This window comes from Nycticebus coucang, chromosome 9 (assembly GCF_027406575.1).
Source record: "Nycticebus coucang isolate mNycCou1 chromosome 9, mNycCou1.pri, whole genome shotgun sequence".
In the NCBI taxonomy this organism is placed as follows: domain Eukaryota; kingdom Metazoa; phylum Chordata; class Mammalia; order Primates; family Lorisidae; genus Nycticebus; species Nycticebus coucang.
Window position 1 is genome coordinate 2,102,798 of NC_069788.1, and position 21,627 is coordinate 2,124,424.

General features: G+C 45.0%; 1 protein-coding gene across 1 annotated transcript in view; it reads left to right on the top strand.

The window, feature by feature from the left end:
- The window catches only part of ME1 (malic enzyme 1), a 163,884-nt gene that overhangs the window by 24,139 nt on the left and 118,118 nt on the right, over positions 1 to 21,627 (top strand). Inside the window, exons 2-3 of the mRNA XM_053602368.1 lie at positions 4,121 to 4,254; positions 12,625 to 12,774. Coding sequence (XP_053458343.1) covers positions 4,121 to 4,254; positions 12,625 to 12,774 — 284 coding nt within the window. The remainder of the gene's footprint in view (positions 1 to 4,120; positions 4,255 to 12,624; positions 12,775 to 21,627) is intronic.

The following is a 21,627-nucleotide window of genomic DNA, read 5'->3' on the forward strand; positions in this document are numbered from 1 at the left end:
GGCCTGCCAACCAACAATGAGAACTACAACTAAAAAATAGCCAGGTGTTGTGACAGGCTGCTGTAGTCCCAGCTACTTGAGAGGCTGAGGCAAGAGAATCACTTGAGCCCAGTAGTTGGAGGTTGCTGTAAGCTTTGATGCCACGGTACTCTACCCAGGGCAACAGCTTGATGCTCTGTCTCAAAAAAAAAAAAAAAAAAAGATTCCCAGCTGACACTCTTATTACATAGCATGAGATACAGAAACCTATGGGATTTAGGAATTAGTTTCAGAACAGACCACTGGAAAATTTATGTAAACAGACTGTCTAGCTATTGGAATAAATTCTCGTTAAATGCCATTATCAAGTGAGTGAAGGAACATATGTTTGTGCTTCTGATAAAAGGCTTATTCTCATCATACTTATGTTTTGATCACTTCTGCAGGCAGATTTTCCAGGCGTGACACTCAGGGTTACTGCTTCTGCAATATGTTTATACATTTTTGAAATCTTAACTTCAGCCTTACTTTTTCCCCCCTCTCACTTTTCATTTTCTAGCTAGAGAAAAATCTATTTTTTTCTTTCTTTTTCAGGTATATTACTGTATGTAATTTTGTTTTCATTCCATATTATTTCATGATATTTTGTTTTAAATGGTCAGTGTTTTCAGTTAAACGTATATCTTAAAGTGAAGTCTGTCTTTCATTTTATAGATTATTTTTTAATATAAGTATCCCTTTTTGGTTGTTTTAAATTTTAGAAGTAGACCAGGCATGGTGGCTTGTGCCTGTAATCCCAGCAGTTTGGTAATGGATTGCTTATAGCCAGGAGTTTAAGACCAGGCTGGGCAACATAGCAAGATCCCATTTCTAAAAATATAACAAAAAATTAGCCGATCATGGTGGCATGTGCCTAGAGTCCCAGCTACTCAAGAGGCCAGGGTGGAAGGATAACTTGAGCCCGGGAGTTTAAGGTTACAGTGAGCATAATAGGGGCAGTGCACTCCAGTCTGAGTAAGCCAGAGTAAGATCCTGTCTCTGTAAAAAAGAAAAAAGTAATTTTATCAGAAAGAATCTGCTAATCAGCTAATCAAGTTTCCTGAATAGGAATTTGATGGTCTTTAAAAAATGTTTAATGTGTCTGCTGGGTTGTAATTCTTCAGGCCCTGTTCTGGACACTAGCAGAAAGCAGTGAAGAAAACAGGCACCATTCCCAGACCCCATGGAGTTTTCTTGTGGGGACACAGATCGCAGAGGAGAAGTGTAGGTCATGCAGAGTTCAGGCAACAGAGGGTTCCTGGTGTCAGCTGGACTCCCGGGCTGAGGCCGGAGGGCTGGAAGACCGCGTTGTTTGCTATTCCCTGGGCATTGGGAGAGGATGAGGGGCAGACACAGCTGGACACTGGTTATCCTCTAGGAAAGGGACCATCCTGCTGCTGCCCATACACAGCTAAACTACGGAGGACCCGTACCTGTGAAATCGAGGGTTTCCGCAGCTCTGAGAGGGGTTGCTAGTCAGAAAGACGTCTCACCCTCCATGGCAGGTTGGAGAAGTCAGGTCCTGCTCCTTGCCCTAGAGGTTCTGTGGGCACCGTCCCAGCCAGCTCTGGCAGCCAACCCGGGAGCTCTACCTGGGGGGTTTGTGGAGGGGTCTCGGTATCTCTTCAGCCTTCCCCCTACCCAGGGGGCTAATTACACAGCCTCAGTCAGTGACATGAGCTCATGGCCTGCCCAGTTCAGAAAGCAGAAGAAAGAGAAGGCTGTTCGTCCACTGTGCTCGTTCCCAAACCTCTTGGAGCTGCACATGTTCACTGCTCACCAGTTGGGGTCTGTCATCTCTCTCTGGGATGAACTCAATTATCTTTTTCCTCAAGCAGTAAACCTCACAAGTACTCAGAAGTCACTCTTACGCCATTGCAAGAAGCTGCCAGGGACAGAGGAGGAGGCTGTGGAATCACTCCTGCCCATCCTGTCTGGGTGGTCTGGAAATAGCAGTGATCACAGTGAGCACACGTCACTGGCTTGGTCCATCCCTGCTGCCGGCCCAGCTGCTTATAAACAAAAGAAATGTATTTCTCACGGTCCTGGAGGCTGGAAGTCCCACTTAATGGTGCTACAGACTCCGAGGAATGGTCCTGTTCATGAAGGGGCTGCCTTTAAGACCCGATTGCCTCTCAAAGGCTCTGCTCGCTAACCCCGTCCCTGTCGGGGTGAAACCACCCTTTGTGAGAGTAAGATAACATCCCTTAGGCAAGGGCTGAGACGACACAGCTGGTCTGGTCAGTTTGGGTCCTAAGTGACCTCACCTCCTGTCTCCCACTCTTACTGTTTTGCTAATTTAGCTCTCACCCTAGAGATGCTCATCTTGAGTAGCTCAGGTGGACTGATTGGGGAGATTAACTTTTGATTTGGAATGTTGTGATAAGTCACAGAGTTATGCTGATTATTATTTGGAATGGGGTTGGTGTGTTCTTTACTTTGAACTTTTATGTACAAAACAATAAAACTGATTTTGGAAATGATATAACAGAATAGTCTGTTGTCCAAAATCCCACCTTCTGACAAAGTTTGGTGGACCTGTCCCCATCTCTACATATTGGCTGACAGTGACAGGTGGCTGGACTGTCTCTGTCAGGGGGAAGGATTTTAACCCGTGAGTTCTGGAGAACACAGCATTCCCATCACACCATCACAGCACTGTCACACTGGGGCTGGACCAAAGGAGCAGCAGTGACAGTCGGGCTTTGGCATCTGGGAAGGGAGACCTCTCCGGGGCTCCATCCAACCTATTGGGTCATTCTCTTCTGCCAGGAACGCGTGGGCTGCACTGCTGTTACTTCTGTTCATATTATGTCCCAGAAAATCTCTTAGGGCCATTCTGGTTTTTGCATCAATGCATAATTTCTGCTTTGTTTGCTTTCTTTCTATTTTTTTTTTTTTTTGGCCCTCCATAGTATGTTGTATTATGGTCTTAAATAATCAATGTTCATGTGAACAAATAATACAGATATAATTACAGGGTTGTGATGGACACGCTGGGTGAGTCTGGAAAGGTTTACAGAGGAGCTTGAAGGGCAGAGAAGTGAAGGAAGGAAGATGTTCTGGACCACGTGTCATGGCGAGATGTTCGGGGTACCTGGGAGTGCATAACAATTGCAGGAGATAGCTCTGGAGAGGAGTGTGGAGACTAGGACTTTAGTATCACATAGGCATTTCTCGATCTTCTGTGGCCAGAATTTCTGTCGGTTCTTTTGGTATTGAGGGTTCAAAGAATGAAACAGACCATATGGATCAGTGAAAGGACAGAGTTTATTGATGGAAAGATTGATAGAAAGATTGTTAACAAAAGGGGGAACAGAACCTCTGGAGGTGAATCCAAGTGGGAAGCTCTCCATCCCCCAGCCCCTTCACTCTAAGGGTTTAAATCTTGTGGGCAGAAAATAATCCTAAAAGTTAGCAAAGGAATGCAGGCCTTATCCCAGGCAAGAATTAGGGCGTATGCTCCCTGCTGGGGAGGAGCTGCCTGGAGCCTGGCAGAATGGGGCCTGGAGGGGGCCTGTTTGTGCCTAGAGACCAGGGTCTGTGATGAGACTGATTTTCTGAACTCAACCAGGCCTGGAAAATGGGGGTCCTAGGTGGCGCCTGTAGCTCAGTGAGCATATGCCGGCCCCATATGCTGAGGGTGGCAGGTTCGAACCCAACCCCTGCCAAAGTGCAACAAAAAAAAAAGAAAAGAAAGAAAATGGGGGTCCCTGAGTGGGAACCCTGTGTCACTACTCTAGAGGCAGCAAGTGACAGGTGACCCGCCCATATTCATAGTTTTAAAAATCTCTTATAATACCTGTTTTTATACTCACTGGTATCAGTGATGACTGCGTCTTCTCATGTGACTGTAAGGAGTTTCCTCCCACCCTCGACCTTCATTCTGATGACACCCGAGTGACACGGCTTCCGCCCTTAGTACTCCACCTTACAGAAAAGGAAACCGCGGTGTGGAGTGCTCACAGGACACACTCAGGCCTAGGGCCACGCTCAGAGCCACACCAGATCTGCAGGTTCTGGACTCGGCCTCCGTGCCTGATTCTGTATGTGGAAGCTTCTGTCCTCTGCCCGCCATTCACTGCGTGTTCTGCTCCCGCAGGACTTGGCCTTCACCCTGGAGGAGCGGCAGCAGCTGAACATCCACGGCCTGCTGCCACCTTGCTTCAACAGCCCGGAGATGCAGGTCCTGAGGGTCGTCCAGAACTGCGAGCAGCTGCCCTCCGACTTTGACAGGTAGCCCCTTCATCAGGATGGTTTCTGTATTTCTCTTAGGCAATTGTAGGTTTTTTTTTTTTTTTTTGGAATTATAGTGAATTAGAAATGGCAATCTGCCTGAAAGAGAATTTGGCTATAAATACAGTAATGTTTTTATAAAATTTACCCTCTCAAGGAATATTTGAATGAAATAAAATTTCCTTCCTGAGCTGCATCCTCAGAGAGATGCAGCTGTTGCTGGAAGGTTAGTTGTCAGGAAGTGCCACCCTCGGCAGAGCAGAGAGGTTGAAAGCTTCATTAGCCTTTAGTTACTTACACTCGTCATCCACACTCAGTCCGCCTGTGAGCCATGCTCTGACACCACTGCAAATAGGGGTCACCACTGTGTTCAGAATTCAGTTTCTGTGTTTGCAGAAAGATGAAGGTAATATATTTTTCCAGCCTTTGGAGTTAGGTAGCTATAGGCTGAAGTTCTGGCCCTGTCTCACCTGCAGTGGGCCTTGGGCAGCCCCTGCAGCCCTGGGGACAGAGACTGGTCTCGCCCTCTGCTTTTGACTCCACCCTTATTAAGGTGCTGAACTTAATCTGTGGGTTGGAGAGAATAACAGCTATTTGGAAATACTGTTGTGAGGATTGAAAGTAGTTGTTAAACCATTATCTAAAATGTATTGGGACTTTATCTCTTTTATGTTTACCTGGATAGAGCTGGAACATATTCTTCTTAGTAAAGTATCTCAAGAATGGAAGAAAAAGTATCCAATATACTCAGCTCTACTATAAAACCAATATATAATCACCTACACTTCCATATGAAAGCTGTAACCCAACTATAGCCCAAAATGAAGCGGGAAGAGGAGAGGGAGGGGAAAGGAGGGGAGAGGGTGGGTGGAAGGAAGGTAATTGGTCGGACCACACCTATGGTGCATTTTACAAGGGTACATGTCAAATCTACCAGTGTAGAGTACAAATGTCTTAACATAATAATTAAGAAAGTGTGGTGAGGGTGGCGCCTGTGGCTCAGTGAGTAGGGCCCCCCATATACCAAGGGTGGCGGGTTCAAACCCAGCCCTGGCTGAACTGCAACCAAAAAATAGCCGGGCGTTGTGGCAGGCACCTGTAGTCCCAGCTGCTCAGGAGGCTGAGGCAGGAGAATCGCGGAAGCCCAAGAGCTGGAGGTTGCCGTGAGTCCTGTGACATCATGGCATTCTACCAAAGGTGGTAAAGTGAGACTCTGTTTCTACAAAAAAAAAAAAAAAAAAAAGAAAGTGTGGTGAAGGCTATGTATTTCAAACTGTATATAAAACCAGCACATTATACCCCATAAATACATTAATGTACACAGCTATGATTTCATAAAAAGAATAATAAAATGTATTGAAATTAATCAGGTGTCTCCAGAGAAGCAATAAATATGAATGGGGAGGGGGAGGAGAGAGAGTAAAAAACCCTCCAGCTGGGCAGGCCAGCAGCTGGCTGCCCAGGGAGGAGCTGCTGTTGGCCCAGAGGTACTGTGCTGGGGGATCCCTTTTGCAGGAAGGGCTAGTCTGTCCTATTAAAGCCTTCAACTGGTGTGGCGCCTGTGGCTCAGTAGGTAGGGCGCCAGCCCCATATACCGAGGGTGGTGGGTTCGAACCCGGCCCTGGCCAAATTGCTACAAAAAATAGCCGGGCATTGTGGTGGGCACCTGTAGTCCCAGCTACTTGGGAGGCTGAGGCAAGAGAATTTGCCTAAGCCCAGGAGCTGGAGGTTGCTGTGAGCTGTGATGCCACAGCACTCTACCCAGGGCGATAGCTTGAGGCTCTGTCTCAAATAAATAAATAAATAAATAAAGCCTTCAACTGACTGGGTGAGACCCACTCACGTTAGGGAGGATAATCTACTTCATTTAAAGTAGATTTAGGTGCTAATTTCATCCAAAAAACACTTCCCAGAAACATTCAGAATGTTTGACCAAATATTTGTATACCTGTCTGTTATGGACTGAATGTTTATGCCCTCCACAAATTCCTATGCTGAGATCTAATACCAGGATGTTGGTAATTTGGAGATGGGGCCTTGGGCAATGATCAGGTGATAAGTGGAGCTTCATGAATTTTACTCTTCTGAGAAGAGGGTGGAGAGGAGGAGGCAAGAAGTCAGCCGTCTGTAGCCTGGAGGAGGCCCCCACCAGAACCACCCACACTGTGAGCTGTGAGGAGTAATTCCTGCTGTTGATAAGGTGTACGTAGAGTTTATGGTATTTTTTTATAGCAGCCAAGCTGACAAAGACACTGGCCTGGCCTAGCAGACATGTAAAAGTAACCACAACAAGCCTGCCTCTTGTCAGCTTGGCATGTGCTGAGGTCTGACAGTCGTGTTCTCCCCATGTTGAAATCCTAACCCCTACAGGGTGTTAGGAGCTGGGCCTGTGAATGGGATCATGTCCTTATGAGAGAGGCCCCTCACAGCTCCCTTCTACCATGTCAGGCTGGGCCAGAAGGCGCTGTCCACGAGGACTGGGTCTTTGCCAGGCTCCAAACCTGCCAGTGCCCAGATGCTGGACTTCCTACGGGGAATACGTCTCTGATGTCCCTAAGCCACCCAGGGTGTGGTATTTGTCGGAGGGCCTGAATGGCCTGTGGCAGCACCACTGTGCGTCTGCCTCAGTCATACTCAGTCTCCAGAGCTAAAGGACATTTCCAGAGTCGTACTCACACCTAACACTACTCAGCTCCCCTGCAGACAACTGAAAACGTACCTGCCCTTTCCTCAGAAGAGGCTGCGGGGTCTTTGGGTGATGTTGTCCCTTCTTCTTGATGTCCCTTAACTGAAATACCGTAATGTAAAGTTAGGATGACTTACTGCCGTGACTCACAATCAGCACACCTTGTGTCACCTGATCGGTGGTGAGAGAGGAAGAGACTTGCCGTCACGGTGCGTGCAGAGGGGCTTATGAACACACGTACCTGTAATCATTCTTAACAAAAAAGGGAAAGAACACTTGTGACGGTGGCGGTCCTTGTTTCTGTCGTGGGTCGCGTGTCTCAGCTGGCATTTCTAACTTCCCTTCTCCATGTCTCCTTTGCCCTCGGCAGGCGGCTCACTTGGATGTGGTTCTTTACCTGCTGGGCAACTCAAACCTTCAGTCCTGAGTGGCCTGAGCCTCTAGTAGTCCTGCCTGGATTGGGTTGTAGTTTCCATCAGCTTTAATCACAGCGCATGTAATGCTAAGAGATGCTCTAAGGCTGTGGTCCCCACTCCCATGGACCAGAACCATCTGTGGTCTGGTAGGAACTGGGCTGCGCAGAGGGAAGTGAGCCGCAGATGAGGGAGCAAGTGAAGCTTCACCTGTGCATGGCCGCTCCCACCACTCACATCACGGCCGGAGCTCTGCCCCCACCATTCACATCACGGCCGGAGCTCCGCCTCCTCCACTCTCATCACGGCCGAGCTCCACCTCCTCCAATCACATCACGGCCCGAGCTCCGCCTCCTCAAATCACATCACGGCCCGAGCTCTGCCTCCTCCAATCACATCACAGCCCGAGCTCCGCCTCCTCCACTCATCACGGCCCGAGCTCCGCCTCCTCCAATCACATCACGGTCCGAGCTCCGCCTCCTCCAATCACATCACCGCCTGAGCTCCGCCTCCTCCACTCTCATCACGGCCTGAGCTCTGCCTCCTCCAATCACATCACGGCCTGAGCTCTGCCTCCTCCAATCACATCACAGCCCGAGCTCCGCCTCCTCCACTCTCATCACGGCCCGAGCTCCGCCTCCTCCAATCACATCACGGCCTGAGCTCCGCCTCCTCCAATCACATCACGGCCCGAGCTCTGCCTCCTCCACTCTCATCACGGCCCGAGCTCCGCCTCCTCCAATCACACCACTGCCCGAGCTCCGCCTCCTCCAATCACATCCGCCGTGGCTTTAGATTCTCACAGGAGTGTCAACCCATGGAAATAGCACATGGGAGTGATCTAAATTGTGGGCTCCTCATGAGAATCTAGTAGCCTCTTCCCAGCCCCCAGTCTATGGAAAAATTGTCTTCCACGAAACCAGTCCCTGGTGCCACAAAGGTAGGGGACCCCTGGCCTAAGGGATCCCCTGAATTTCCAGCATAGTCTTTCTTACCTCCCCTGTAGGGCGCAGGCCAGTCCCTCTGAGGTCAGGGCCCATCCCTCCCTGCCAGCACAATGGCTCCCTTCTTGGCCTGTTGACATAGGTGTGTGGTGCCCAAAATGGTGCCAGTTTTCGCTTCTTGGCCAGGGGGTTCATTGTGTTTCTTGGTGGAAACATTCTTCCGTTTGGAACTAAGACCCCTCAGTGACAGAGAGAGGAAGCAGAGATTGGCTAGTGGGTCACTGGTGGTGCCGATCCCATTACTACCTCTTGACTCCTAAATCCATGAAACCAGGCACACTTCCTGATGTCCCTTAACATCAGAGCTTCAGAGCACTCACAGCCCCGGCTTCAAAAGGGGCCTCCACCTTGCTGGTGCTGTAGCTAAGTCCTTGCGGGGACATTGCACTGTCCTGTCACACCAGCTGCTTTAGATTGGTGTGAAGCATTATAAAACCATGAGCTTAAACTGCTGCACTTTCACACTTTCATACATTTGCTATGAAGTGAATTCTTTGAACAGAAGCAGTGCTGGGTAGAATATCACGATGGTGGGAGAGGCATTTGTGAGTCCACAAATCCAGCAGGTTTGGCAGGAGAATTTCATGCATGGGCAGGCACGTCTGGACCTAGAGTGAGTGTCTCTTAGTGAAAACAAAATGCTGCCCTCCTGATGGAAATTGTCCAGCATGGGCAACCTGCCACCAGGTCGCTGGCTGATGACCCTGGAGAGTGATGCGGTGTCAGGGGCTCTGCTGGACTCTGCTGGCCGAACACTCTGCAGTGGCCACGGCCAGGGGGCCTTGGTGAGTAGATGCTCAGGTGCATGACCTCTGTCTCAGCTGTTGAGACCCACTGGGTGTGACAAGTGGCTGAGTGAAGAGTCTGACTAGGTTGTTCTTATATTTACTTCTTTTTTTTATTTTTATTTTTGAGACAGAGTCTCTGTATGTTGCCCTTGGTAGAGTGCTGTGGCATCACAGCTCACAGCAACCTCAAACTCTTGGGCTTAAGCGATTCTCTTGCCTCAGCCTCCCAAGTAGCTGGGACTACAGATGCCCACCACAACACCAGCTATTTTTTTGTTGCAGTTATTGTTGTTTAACTGGCCCGGGCCAGGCTTGAACTGGCCAATCTCAGTACATGTGGCTGGCGCCATAACCGCTGTGCTATGGGCGCCAAGCCCAGTATTTACTTCTTAAGCTCCTTGACAATCTTCTCTTTCACTTTTTCCTGGAGTTCTTCCTTTAGCCTCTTGTATGCTCACTTTATATTCTTTTCCTGGGGCATTTTATCCGCTCCCTGCTAAAAGCTGGTGCCTTTCAAATTTGTACATAGTTCTATAGACCAGTCCTCAAATATTTACTGAGCATCAACTCAGTGTCAGGGGCCTTTTTAGGTGTTAAGATTGTAGACAATGGTCTCTGCCCTCATAGAATTCATGTAAGTTATTTAAAATTATTCAAAAAAATTGTAAACTGTAAAAAAGTTAGTAAGTTCTATACCATGCCAGAAAATGATTAGAGCTGTGAGCAAGGGGAGAAAAGTGAAGAGGGGCTGGAAATGCTGGGGGCAAGTGTGGCCAGGGCGGGTGTTAAGCAGGGTGTGAGTGGAGCCTTCTCTGGGAAGCTGAGTTGTGAGCTAAGAATCAAAGTTGGTGAGGCAGCCGGCAGCGGAGAAGTCCGAGGGGCTATGTGTGCACATTCAGGGCCAACAGGGAGACTCCTGTCGGGGGCAAAGCAAGCTGGGGGGAATGGTAGGGGAAAAGTTGAGCAGGTAATGGGACAGATCACAAATGGCTTTGCAGGCCACTGAAGGATGTCTGCTGTTAACACTGAGGAAAAGGGGCCTCTTGGGATTTGGACAGAAGCTCAGCATGATCTAAACTGCATTCCAGAAAGGCTGCAAGGCTGACCTTGGGGACGCAGGCGGGAGAACTCGGAGATCATTAGAATAATGCAGGCAAGAATTGAAGATAATTTGGATCCAGAGTGGTAGCAATGGAGGTGGTCAGGTTTTGGATGTATCGTGAAGGTAAAGCCAACCAAATTTCCTAATGTGCGAGGTCTGACAATTAAGTTCGTGAACACATCCTAGAAAAAGCGCTGCCTCCCTCATCGCTGAGAATCACCGCAGTCACTGTCCCCTTGGGAAGCCACACACCAATGCCAGCGTGTAGTCCACTCTTCAAAGCCATTTTGGAACTCTTTGGAATGACTGTCAGAGCTATCATCCTAAGAGGTCTGGCAGTTAAGTTTGCAAACTTGCCACCATGGTTACCTTGGCAGCACAGTACTAAGGACTCGGTCAGCTTGCATAACCCTGGGGATCTGCACCTCCCGGCTGTGTCCTGTCGAGGTGTGGCTGAGTCTTGCTGAGGGCCGTTCATTATTGTTATTGGTGGTTCTGCCATACAGTGGCAGCTCTTGAGAAGGGACAGTAAGAAAGGGCTTTAAGTGGAGTGGCAGGGAGCCTGGCTGCTGACCCAGGAAGTCTGGGGGGCCCATAGCATGTGGGTGTAAGGTGACCTAGGTAACCAATGACCAATCGAAAGAGACCATCAGTGACCATTAGGAAAGGGTGACCCTGCCTGGCGGCGCAGAGAGGCCAGTGGGAGGCTCCGGCCAGGTTCAGTGGAGTATTTATACCCAGCAGGCCTTTGCTTCTCACTGGCCTTTTCTCCTCGATGAGAGGTGCCTGCTTCCAGCTAGTCTCTGTGACCCTGACACTTGTGCAGGTCACGTTTGCTCCTGTGCCACTCCAGCTTCACTCTCATTTACTTTCAGTTACCACTGGGCCTTGGTTGAACTGCCTAGTGCAGCCAAGTGATGGAACAAAGTCAACTGGGTTTGGGGAACTGGGACCCCGGACCCCGATCAGGTCATTCCAGAAGAAAGTTTCAGAATTGCTTTGGAGGGTGCACTGGGCGCTGGCGTCAGGGCATAGCTTCCCAAGGAGGGACGCTGAAGTGACACTCAGCAGCAAGGTGTGTAGCAGGTTTTCTGGGGTGAATTCATGAACTTAATTGTCAGACCTCATATTACACATGAGTGCTAGAAAGCTTTCAGAGAAGAGGATCAAGTGACAGAGGAACAGGAAAGTGGAATAGGAGAAACCAAGACAGTGTGATGGGCAGGAAGGTGAGGAAAGAACATCACCGGTGCCCAGTGTCCTGAATCCACCGTCGTTTTAGTGATTGTGACTTCCGCATTGCTACATCAGCTTTATTTATCATGTCTAAAATTCAAGTCATCATCTTTCTTGCAAATATTCATTTTCTGGGTATTATCTGTCTAATTGGCCAAGTGTTAGCGTCCCTGCGTCTCTGACTATCCAGGGAATAGAAATCCGTACAAAAGGGCTGGTAAGATTGTTAAGTGCAGTTTTTTAAGATTCTTTTAAGTTACACCAAGCAGTTTGAGTTTTATTCCGTAAACTACTGGAGGCTACAAGTAACATGAAGAGGTTTCTATTTAGAAAGGTAACTCTGGTTCAGAAATGCCTCACAGAAGGACAAGGCCATTCGATACAAGTGGTGAGAAAAGCTGCTTGAACTTGCTCCTGAGCTGTTTTTAGGGGGGTGTTACAGTGCCCTTCTCCTTCCTGGTGTTACTTCCTTTGGTTATTCAGTGCGGCAGGTTAAAGGATGGAATTTTCCTATTTACTCAGTTGAATTGAGGTTAACCTGTATCTAGACTAGTATTTTCACCTGTCTTTCATTTTAAAATAGGGATGAATAGTCTTTCTAAGTAATGAATAAAATGGTGTTATTTCAGCAATGGTTTTAATGTTTTAATGATAGCAATCAAGTTTATAGTTCTTCATTTTTTGAGGTGTTTAAGAATATTTCTAAAGTTTTTTTTTTGTTTTTTTTTTCTGAGGCAAGAGTCTCACTTTGTCACCCTGGGTAGAGTGCCATGGTGTCACAGCTCACAACAAACTCAAACTCCTGGGCTCAAGCGATCCTCTTGCCTCAGCCTCATAAGTAGCTGGGACTGTAGGGGCCCATCACAAGCCCCGGCTATTTTTAGAGACGAGGTGTTGCTCCGGCTCAGTCTGATCTCCAGCTCCTGAGCTCAGGCAATTCACCTGCCTCAGCCTCCCTGAGTGCTGTGGTTATAAGCATGAGCTACCCCACCTGGCCTGTTTCTAAAGTTTTTTGACCAGATTTTTTTCTATGTAACCCAAAAAATACGTTATAGTTGGTTGAAAAATGTTCAAGTAGATTTCAAAGCAGCTATTTCGTGACTTTGTGGGATGTGGATCTAATTCTGCCCAATTTCCGCAGGTATCTGCTCCTGATGGATCTTCAAGATAGGAACGAGAAGCTCTTTTACAGAGTGCTGATGTCGGACGTTGAGAAGTTCATGCCTATCGTTTACACGCCCACCGTGGGCCTGGCCTGCCAACAGTATAGTTTCGTGTTTCGGAAGCCAAGGTTTGTCAGCTTTTATTTTATCATAAAAATAACCTTGTGCGACTTTATTTATTTAGTAAGTTTTCTGCAGTAATTTAAACGTTATCTATTGTTATTTTTAAGTAGACAATAAACATTGTGTATATTTGTGATGTTTCACGTGATGGTTCAAATATGTATACGCTGTGAAGTGGCCCAATCACGCTAATTAATACACGCATTATGTCACACCCTGACCATTTACTTGTGGTGAGAACTCTAAAGTCTGTTCCGTCAGCAGTTTTCACATAACGCCCTGTCACCTGGCACAGCCACCCCGGTGTGCAGGAATACTCTTCAGGGCCTTCCCCTGTCTAACTGAGATTTGGACTTTCCTGTTAACAGTGCTAAACTTTAAAGCACCGCCTTTTCTCCACATCTTCACCAACACTTACCTCTGTCTTTGAGTCTGATGTTAGCGGTGAGCTCATAATACATGGCCTTCATTGTGCTGACATATGTTCTTTCTGTCCCTAATTTAAGGAGAGCTTTTCTCATGAGAGAATGTTGACTCTTGTCAGATACAGTGTCTGCGTCTTTTGGTAGGATCTGTGGTTTTTCTTTCATTCTGTTAATGTGCTGTGTCACATTCCTTGATTTGCATTTGCTAAGCCGTCTTTGCATCCCAGGGATAAATTGTGGATGATTTTTTTTTTTTTTTTTTTTTTTTGAGATAGAGTCTTAAGCTGTCACCCTGGGTAGAGTACCATGGCATCATAGCTCACAGCAACCTCAAACTCTTGGGGTTAAGCCATTCTCTTGCCTCAGCCTCCCAAGTAGCTGGGACTACAGGCACGTGCCACAATGCCTGGCTATTTTTTGTTGTTGTTGTTGCAGTTGCCATTGTTGTTTTAGCTGGCCTGGGCCAGGTTTGAACCTGCCAGCCCCAATGAATTTGGACAGCGCCCTACCCATTGAGCTACAGACACTGCCCTGATTTTTTTTTTTTTTTTGAGGCAGAGTCTCACTCTGTCACCCAGGCTAGAGTACAGTGGCATTAGCCTAACTCACAGCAATCAAACTCCTGGGCTCAAGCAGTCCTCCTGCCTCACCTTCCTGAGTAGCTGAGACTACAGTTACCCGCCACAATGCCTGACTAGTTTTTCTATTTTTAGTAGAGATGGAGGCTCATTCTTGCTCATGCTGGTCTTGAACTCCTGAGCTCAAGGGATCCTCCTCCCTCGGCCTCCCAGAGTGCTGGGATTATAGGCATTAACCCCTGTGCCTGGCTGTAAATAATCTTTTTAATGTGCTTTTGAATGTGGTTTGCTGAGGAGGTTTTCATCTATGTTCATGAGGGATATTGGCCTGTAATTTTCTGGCTTTGGTATGAGTAATGCTGGCCTTCTAAAATGAGTTTGAAACTATTTCCTCCTCTTCAATTCTAAATGAATTTGTTTGGAAAAATCTAATTTGAATTGTATTTAAAAGATATGAAATATAAATAACATTAGAACATTTAATATTTTCTCTCTAGATTAAGACCATGGGAAAGTATTTCTAAGCCAATTTATATTTCCTTTTACAGATAATAAATGAATTTTTTTGTTTGAAAAGAAAGTAATTAATCATAATCAGATTTTTCTTTGAGAAGTTAAGTACTCCTATTTTATATGCTTTAAAACTTAAAACAGATTTCAAATTTTTCTAAAAATGGGAAGTATATTACTTTATGAATTTAGATTTGGAATTAAATAGTTTTAAAGAAGCTGTCTTGCTCACTCATTTGAAATAGTTACCTTGAAGTTTCACAGAATAACCCAAGTTGTCTAAATCCTCCTGCTTTATAGGGCTACTTTATTCATTATGTTACTTTCAGTACTTTCTGAAACAAGAAGCAATTGAAATAAATAGATATTAGTACTTTTAACAGCAATAAGTTGCATAAGTTTGTGCTACTTATAGCTCTGAATATGAATATAAAAAAAGAAATGTTTGAACTATAACTTTATGCCACAAATATAAAAGCCTACTACAAAAACTGTCGTTCAAAGGAGTATTTCAGAGGCGGTATCTTAGGGTGATGTGGAGTTCATGTAGCTGTCTGGATGGGGTGGTGATGTTTACCACACTTGTGCTGCGTTAATGCTTTGTAATGAAAAGAATTGGCTCCATCGTCCCTTTGTATAAGGAGAAGAATTAGGTAAATATCTGCAGAAAAGCTGCTAAAGTGCATGAAATATTTTTTATTGATACATAATGGATGTACATATTTGGGGGTAGATGTGATATTTAATACACATAGTTCGTAAAGATGAAATCAGTGTACTTGGAATGTCCATCACCTTAAACATCTGTCTTCGTTATGCTAGAAACATTTCAATCATTTTCTTTTAGTTATTTTGAAATACACAGATTAGTATGAGCTGTATTACTCTACTGATCCTATCAAACAATATGTTGAACTATGTTAACAGCACACATCCATGTTGCATTTGTAAAATGGCTGTATTACCAGGGGCTATATTTTTTTCATAATAGGAGTTAGAGTTTAGCTAGTAATGCTATTATGAAGAATAATTATTTTTTGAGTATCTAAGAATGTTGTTTTAATAACACAACCGATACATATTTATTATTGGGGAAAAAAAAGAGAAAACACAAATATACAGAAGGAGGCAACTTAAAAATACCTAATGTCATTGTACCCAAAAGCCCTGATACACACAAATACTTACTATTTTCTCTCTTTTTTTTTTTTTATAGTTTTTGACTGGGGCCAGGTTTGAACCTGCCACCTCTTGCATATGGGGTCGGACCCCTACTCCTTTGAGCCACAGGTGCCACCCCCAAATACTTACTATTTTCTTTGTAGATGAAGGGACCTTGATTTTTTTTTTTTTTTTCTATTTTTGGTAGAGACATGGTCTCGCTTTTTGCTCAGGCTGGTCTTGAACTCGTGAGTTCAAGCTACCTGCCTTGGCCTCCCAGAGTGCTGGGGTTACAGGCATGAGCCACGGTGCCCAGCCAGATGAAGGGATCATTGTATATAAACAGTTTCTTACCTTACTGGGTATCATATCATAAACATCTGTATGTGTCTTAAAATTACACTTCTACACAAAAAAAGAGTATTAATAAAAGCATAAGTATATAACTTGTCTCTTCAAAATTTAAATTTAATGTTTGTGGGAGATACTGAAAAGTGCTGGTAATTATTAAGACATGTAGAAGAGCTTGGCTCAGACCAAGTCTTTGGGTTGAAGGGGACATAGAAATCTTAATAGCAGCGATTGTTGTTAAGCACTTACACTATGTACTAAGTAGTTTCCTGAGGTCTTAGGGACCGAACAGACAAGATGTGGAAATATGAAATAAGTGAATTATTTAGACTGTGTGAGGGGTGTAGGTATTACAGAGGGAAAGAGAGAGAGAGAGTGTCAGGCGTTTTGTAGGAGACAGGTGTGACTAAGCAGAGTGGGCTCTGTGGGCCTCACAGTAATATGATCATGGAGGGATGGGGGGTCGGAAACATGCTGGACGGACGGATGAGCCAGTGCTGGGCCCTCGGTGGGACGTGTCTGGAGAGACCAGGAGCAGCGTGGAGACCAGTGCATCTGGAGTGGAGAGAGGGAAGGAGCTCAGCAGGTGGGGTCACAGGGGCAAGGTCCCGAGAGGGTGTATACCCTAGAATTTTTCTTGTAAGCTATTTTGAAGAACATTGGCTTGCACTTTTATTAATAATTAAAAGGAAAACCCTACATGGTCCTGAGCAGTGACATAACATCATCTGATTGATATATGTATGTATTTTTTGGAGGCAGAGTCTCACTGTGTGACCCTTGGTGGAGTGCCGTGGCATCACAGCTCATAGCAACCTCAAACTTGGGCTTAAGTGGTTCTCTTGCCTCAGCCTCCCAAGTAGCTAGGACTATAGGCGCCCGCCATAACACCCGGCTATTTTTTTGTTGCAGTTGTCGTTATTTAGCAGGCCTGGGCCAGATTCAAATCCACCAGCCTTGGTGTATGTGACTGGCGCCTAACCACTGTGCTACGGGCACCGAGCCATTATCCATATTTATTTATTTATTTATTTTTTTGTAGAGACAGAGTCTCACTGTACTGCCCTTGGTAGAGTGCCGTGGAGTCACATGGCTCACAGCAACCTCTAACTCTTGGTCTTACGCGATCCTCTTGCCTCAGCCTCCCGAGCAGCTGGGACTACAGGCGCGCACCACAACGCCCGGCTATTTTTCTGTTGCAGTTTGACCAGGGCTGGGTCCGAACCCGCCACCCTCGGCATATGGGGCCGGCGCCCTACTCACTGAGCCACAGGCGCCGTCCTATCCATATTTTTTAATTCCAAAGCTTCAAAACCAAATATGGGCAAGATCTCATCTGGGACAAAACCTGGCCTTCTTTGAGCTCATTAGTGGTGATATGGGAGCTGAATAGTCTGTCTTCCCCTTACAGTGCAGTTTACTCAGTCTATTCTTCTATAATACGACTGCATTTGATTATATTAGTATATAGACAGGGATGGCCGGGAGGGGTAGAATGAGAGATGAGGAAGGCGAGCAGGAGAGCATTTGGGCAAGGTGCTCGCAATGTCGAGGCCAGGTGGAAATGCTCATTTTATCATTCTTTCAACTTTCCCATAATATTTGAAATTTAAGTAAAGGAAGGCTTTACTAACAGCAAAGTAGAGTTTCTGAAACCATTTCTGTGTAATCTCTTCATGGCAATCTCTAATGTCATATTGCATTTTAATATATATATTTTGATGTATTTTTGATTGTGGAGTTTTCCAATAAAATAATGTTCATGACTTCTTTTAAAATTAGGAAAAAATCTTTTTGAATTTGTGTTGTGTGTCCTAAATTCAGGCATTGCATTATGGTAGAACCTCTGTAAGTTGACCACCAAGGACTGTGACAAACCGGTCAACACAGGGAGGTGGTCAGTGTAAGCCACGAGGCCTCCTGTCGTGATACACACAGCTGGTGCATGTCTGGTCTGTGAAAAAGAGGTCAGCTTGAGGAGGTGGGCAGTGCAGGGGGTGGCCAGCTGTGGAGGGTCTATTGCTAGGAAAAGGAATTGGTGAATGTGTGAATGGTGAGCATGCTGGGCCTTCCAGGTACCAGTTCACATGCAGACCATCTATATTTTTAAGCCAAAATCGACAAGTGTCTATTAAGCCTTTTCTGCTGCCATGGCAGGTATTCTAAGACACCCAGAAAGTTAACAGGAAGATATTTTTATCTTATTTACTTTGTATGGCTTTTAGGAACATAATAGGTGGAAGTTTAGGGTTTGTAATGCTTCAAGTGCTGCACTTGTCACTGTTACCAGCAGACGTGTCTACTGATTATACTTTGCATACTTGTCTGGATGACGCGATACTTTCCTGTAGTTGGTGGTTAGTTTTTATTTTGAATATGGCATTGAAATCTGGCGAGGCATCCTGACATAAATTCTTATATGAATAACTCTCCTTCCAGCGGTGTTACTTTCCCCCCAAATGACTGCTGGAATATCCATTTGTTGTGGAATATCTTTTGTCTTTGGCATAGATACTTTGTGTGGGTTTTTCAAGATGTCACAAATCATGGTTTTTAAGAATGTCAGTGGGCTAGCTTGCATTGTCTTGTTCTTATGAACCCATAACATTTTAATTCTAGAAGAATTAACCACTGTGCTATGGGCGCTGAGTCATGTGAAACTCTTTTTTTAAAGGTAATTTTTTTGTTTTAACATCTTTAGAGACAAAGTCTTGCCATGTTGCCCAGGCTGGTCATGAACTCCTGGACACAGGCAAATCCTCTCGCCTCAGCCCCCCCGTTGCTGAGATTTGAGGCATGACCCAAACTCCAGACTTGAGTATTTGGTAGTGCAGTCTGCTTATGTCAGCACATATTGTAGATAATTTGTACATAGAGATGTGATTTTAGGAAGGTTGAGAATTCTTTTTTGTATTTTTGCAGAATGCTGAATTTTCTATTGTTAATTTCTTGTATTCTGTGAAAAAAAATTTTTTTTTTTTTTTGAGGGAGAGTATCACTATCTCACCCTCAGTAGAGTGCTGTGGCATCATAGCTCACAGCAACCTCCAACTCTTGAGCTTAAGCGATTCTCTTGCCTCAGCCTCCCAAGTAGCTGGGACTACAGGTGCCCGCCACAACGCCTGGCTATTTTTTGTTGCAGTTGTCATTGTTTTTTAGCTGGCCTGGGCTGGGTTCAAACCCGCCAGCCTCGGTATATGTGGCTGACGCTGTAATCACTGTGCTATGGGGAGCTGAGCCATGTGAAACTTTCTTTTTTTAAAGAAAAGTTTTGTGCATATGTAAAGTGCAGCTAAAGCAGATTTACATAATTTCTTTGAAATATTCTTACTATATTACTTTTATACCGCGTTTTCCAATTATTGTCTTTTGAGTTGTTTTTGAAGAAGCGGAGTCTTGCTGGAATGCAGTGGTATAGTGGTGTGACCATAGCTCACTGCAGACTCAGACTCCCGGGCTCAGCTCGTCCTCCCACTTCAGCCCTCCAGGTAGCTGGGACTACAGGCACATGTCACCACCCCCAGATAATTTTTTTGTTTTAACATCTTTAGAGACAAGCTCTTGCTATGTTGCCCAGGCTGGTCACAAACTGGCCACAGGCAGTCCTCGCCTCAGCCCCACAGTTGCTGAGATTTGAGGTGTGATCCACAACGCCGGACTTGAGCTCTTAGCAGTTACTATTGTATACCAAATATTTGTCTTAATCATGTTTCTAATTTTGATATTTCTATTGTTCTAATGTTTTATCTGAGTCTCTTTTTGGTATTAAGACTGGTATAGTATTGAGAATAAGAGACACTTGGTCTCTTTTTTTGGTATTTTACTATCCAACCAGAGAGCTTCTAAAGACAAATATTATATTCATTTTATTATACTGTAATAAATTGTTCTTATGTTTCTCATGCTATTTAGACTAAGTGCTTGGTTGATGTTCAATCAGTATATGTTGTTTGCTACCACATAGAAATAGTAGCTTAGTAATACTCTGCTCATCACTCAGATAGAAAAGCTTAAGGTATTGCTGTGTTCTTTATTTCTCCTTTTATTTTAGCAGTTATTCTTAACAGGAGAATTCTCATAAGTAGTAGATCTAAAAGAAATTGGCCTCACTCCACAGAAACAAGCTTTGAGGAAGTCAACTTCTGATTAAAGAGAAAGAACACAACTTCGAGCTCGTATTATGCTCTTCACAGCTGCTCCTCTTGTTAAAGAGAGAGGGGACAGGCTGTCACTCTGATGCCCAGGCTGGGGTGCAAGGGCATCATCGCAGCTCAACAGCAACCTCAGACTCCAACACTCAAGCAATACTCCTGCTAATTTTTAATTTTTTTGTAGAGACAGGGTCTTACTATGTTGCATAGGCTAGTCTTGAACTCTTAGCCTCAAATAATCCTCCTGCCTTTCAAATTGCTATAATATTTAGGCATGAGCTGCTGTGCCTCCATCCCCGGCTACTTATCTTTTCCCAGTACATCACTGACTTGATTTTGGCAAACAGAACGAGCTAATACAACAATTTGTTGATGACAGTTGTTTTTGTTTTTTAAAGTGTGTTTCTAAAATGTGTTCTCCAATTAATGGAGGAAAACTGAATGAAACGAAATTAAACAGAATTCTTTACAGCATGTTTTCTCAGGATAATACCTGTTTTACAAGTTTTTTGGAGATGGGGGTTAGATTAAATACACGTAGTGTATCTAGCATAATTCTTGGCGCAAAGTAGATATTCCCAAATAATGGTTATTGTTACTGGTATTATCATAACCACCAGGTTTCTTAATGACTAAATGGAAGATGGTATAATGCATTGAATTGAAGAATATTTAAAAAAAAATTGTTTTTTTTGAGACAGTGTCTCAAGCTGTCACCCTGGGTGGAGTGCTGTGACATCATAGCTCACAGCAATCTCAAATTCTTGGGCTTAAGCAATTCTCTTCCCTCAGCCTCCCAAGCAGCTGGGACTGCAGGTTCCTGCCACAACGCCTGGCTATTTTTTTTGTTGCAGTTGTCGTCGTTTTTTAGCTGGCCTGGGCGGGGCTTGAACCTGCCAGCCTCAGTGTATGTGGCCAGTGGCCTCTATAGGCACCGCCTGAATATTGAAATTTTTAAGAGAGATAGAAAGTCCATATCCAGGACATGTTAAATTTTAAATGTCTTGGAGACTTTCAAGTAGAGGTTTTAGTACTCAGCTAAGCATGTAGACTTGGAACTTAGTAGAGGTATACATAAGCTCCCAGTATTTTAACTTGCATGTTATATATGCTATGCAAATATATCTGCTTTAATTTTGACAGTGAAGTAGATTGCCACTAAGACTAATTGTTAAAAGAATCAATCAAGGCTCGGCATCCGTAGCGCAGTGGTTATAGCACCGGCCACATACACTGAGGCTGGTGGGTTCAAACCCAGCCCAGGCCAGCTAAGCAACAATGACAACTGCAACAGAAAAATAGCCAGGCTTTCTGGCGGGCACCTGTAGTCCTAGCTACTTGGGAGACTGAGGCAAGAGAATTGCTTAAGTCCAAGAGTTGGAGGTTGCTGGGAGCAGTGACCATGGCACTCTACTGAAGGCAACATGGTGAGACTCTTGTCTCCAAAAAAGAATCAATAAGATGTTATATTATTTCATTTCATTTTTCCCTAGAAAATTCTTAGAGAAATGCATTAAAAGAATTATTAGGATGAACCAAGACAAAATATTAAAATAGTTTTTCTATATTTAATAATATCTTTGTGGCTTGGCACCTGTAGCTCAGCAGCTAGGAGGCCAGCCACATACACAAGGCTGGTGGGTTCGAACCTGGCCTGGGCCTGCCAAACAACAATGACAACT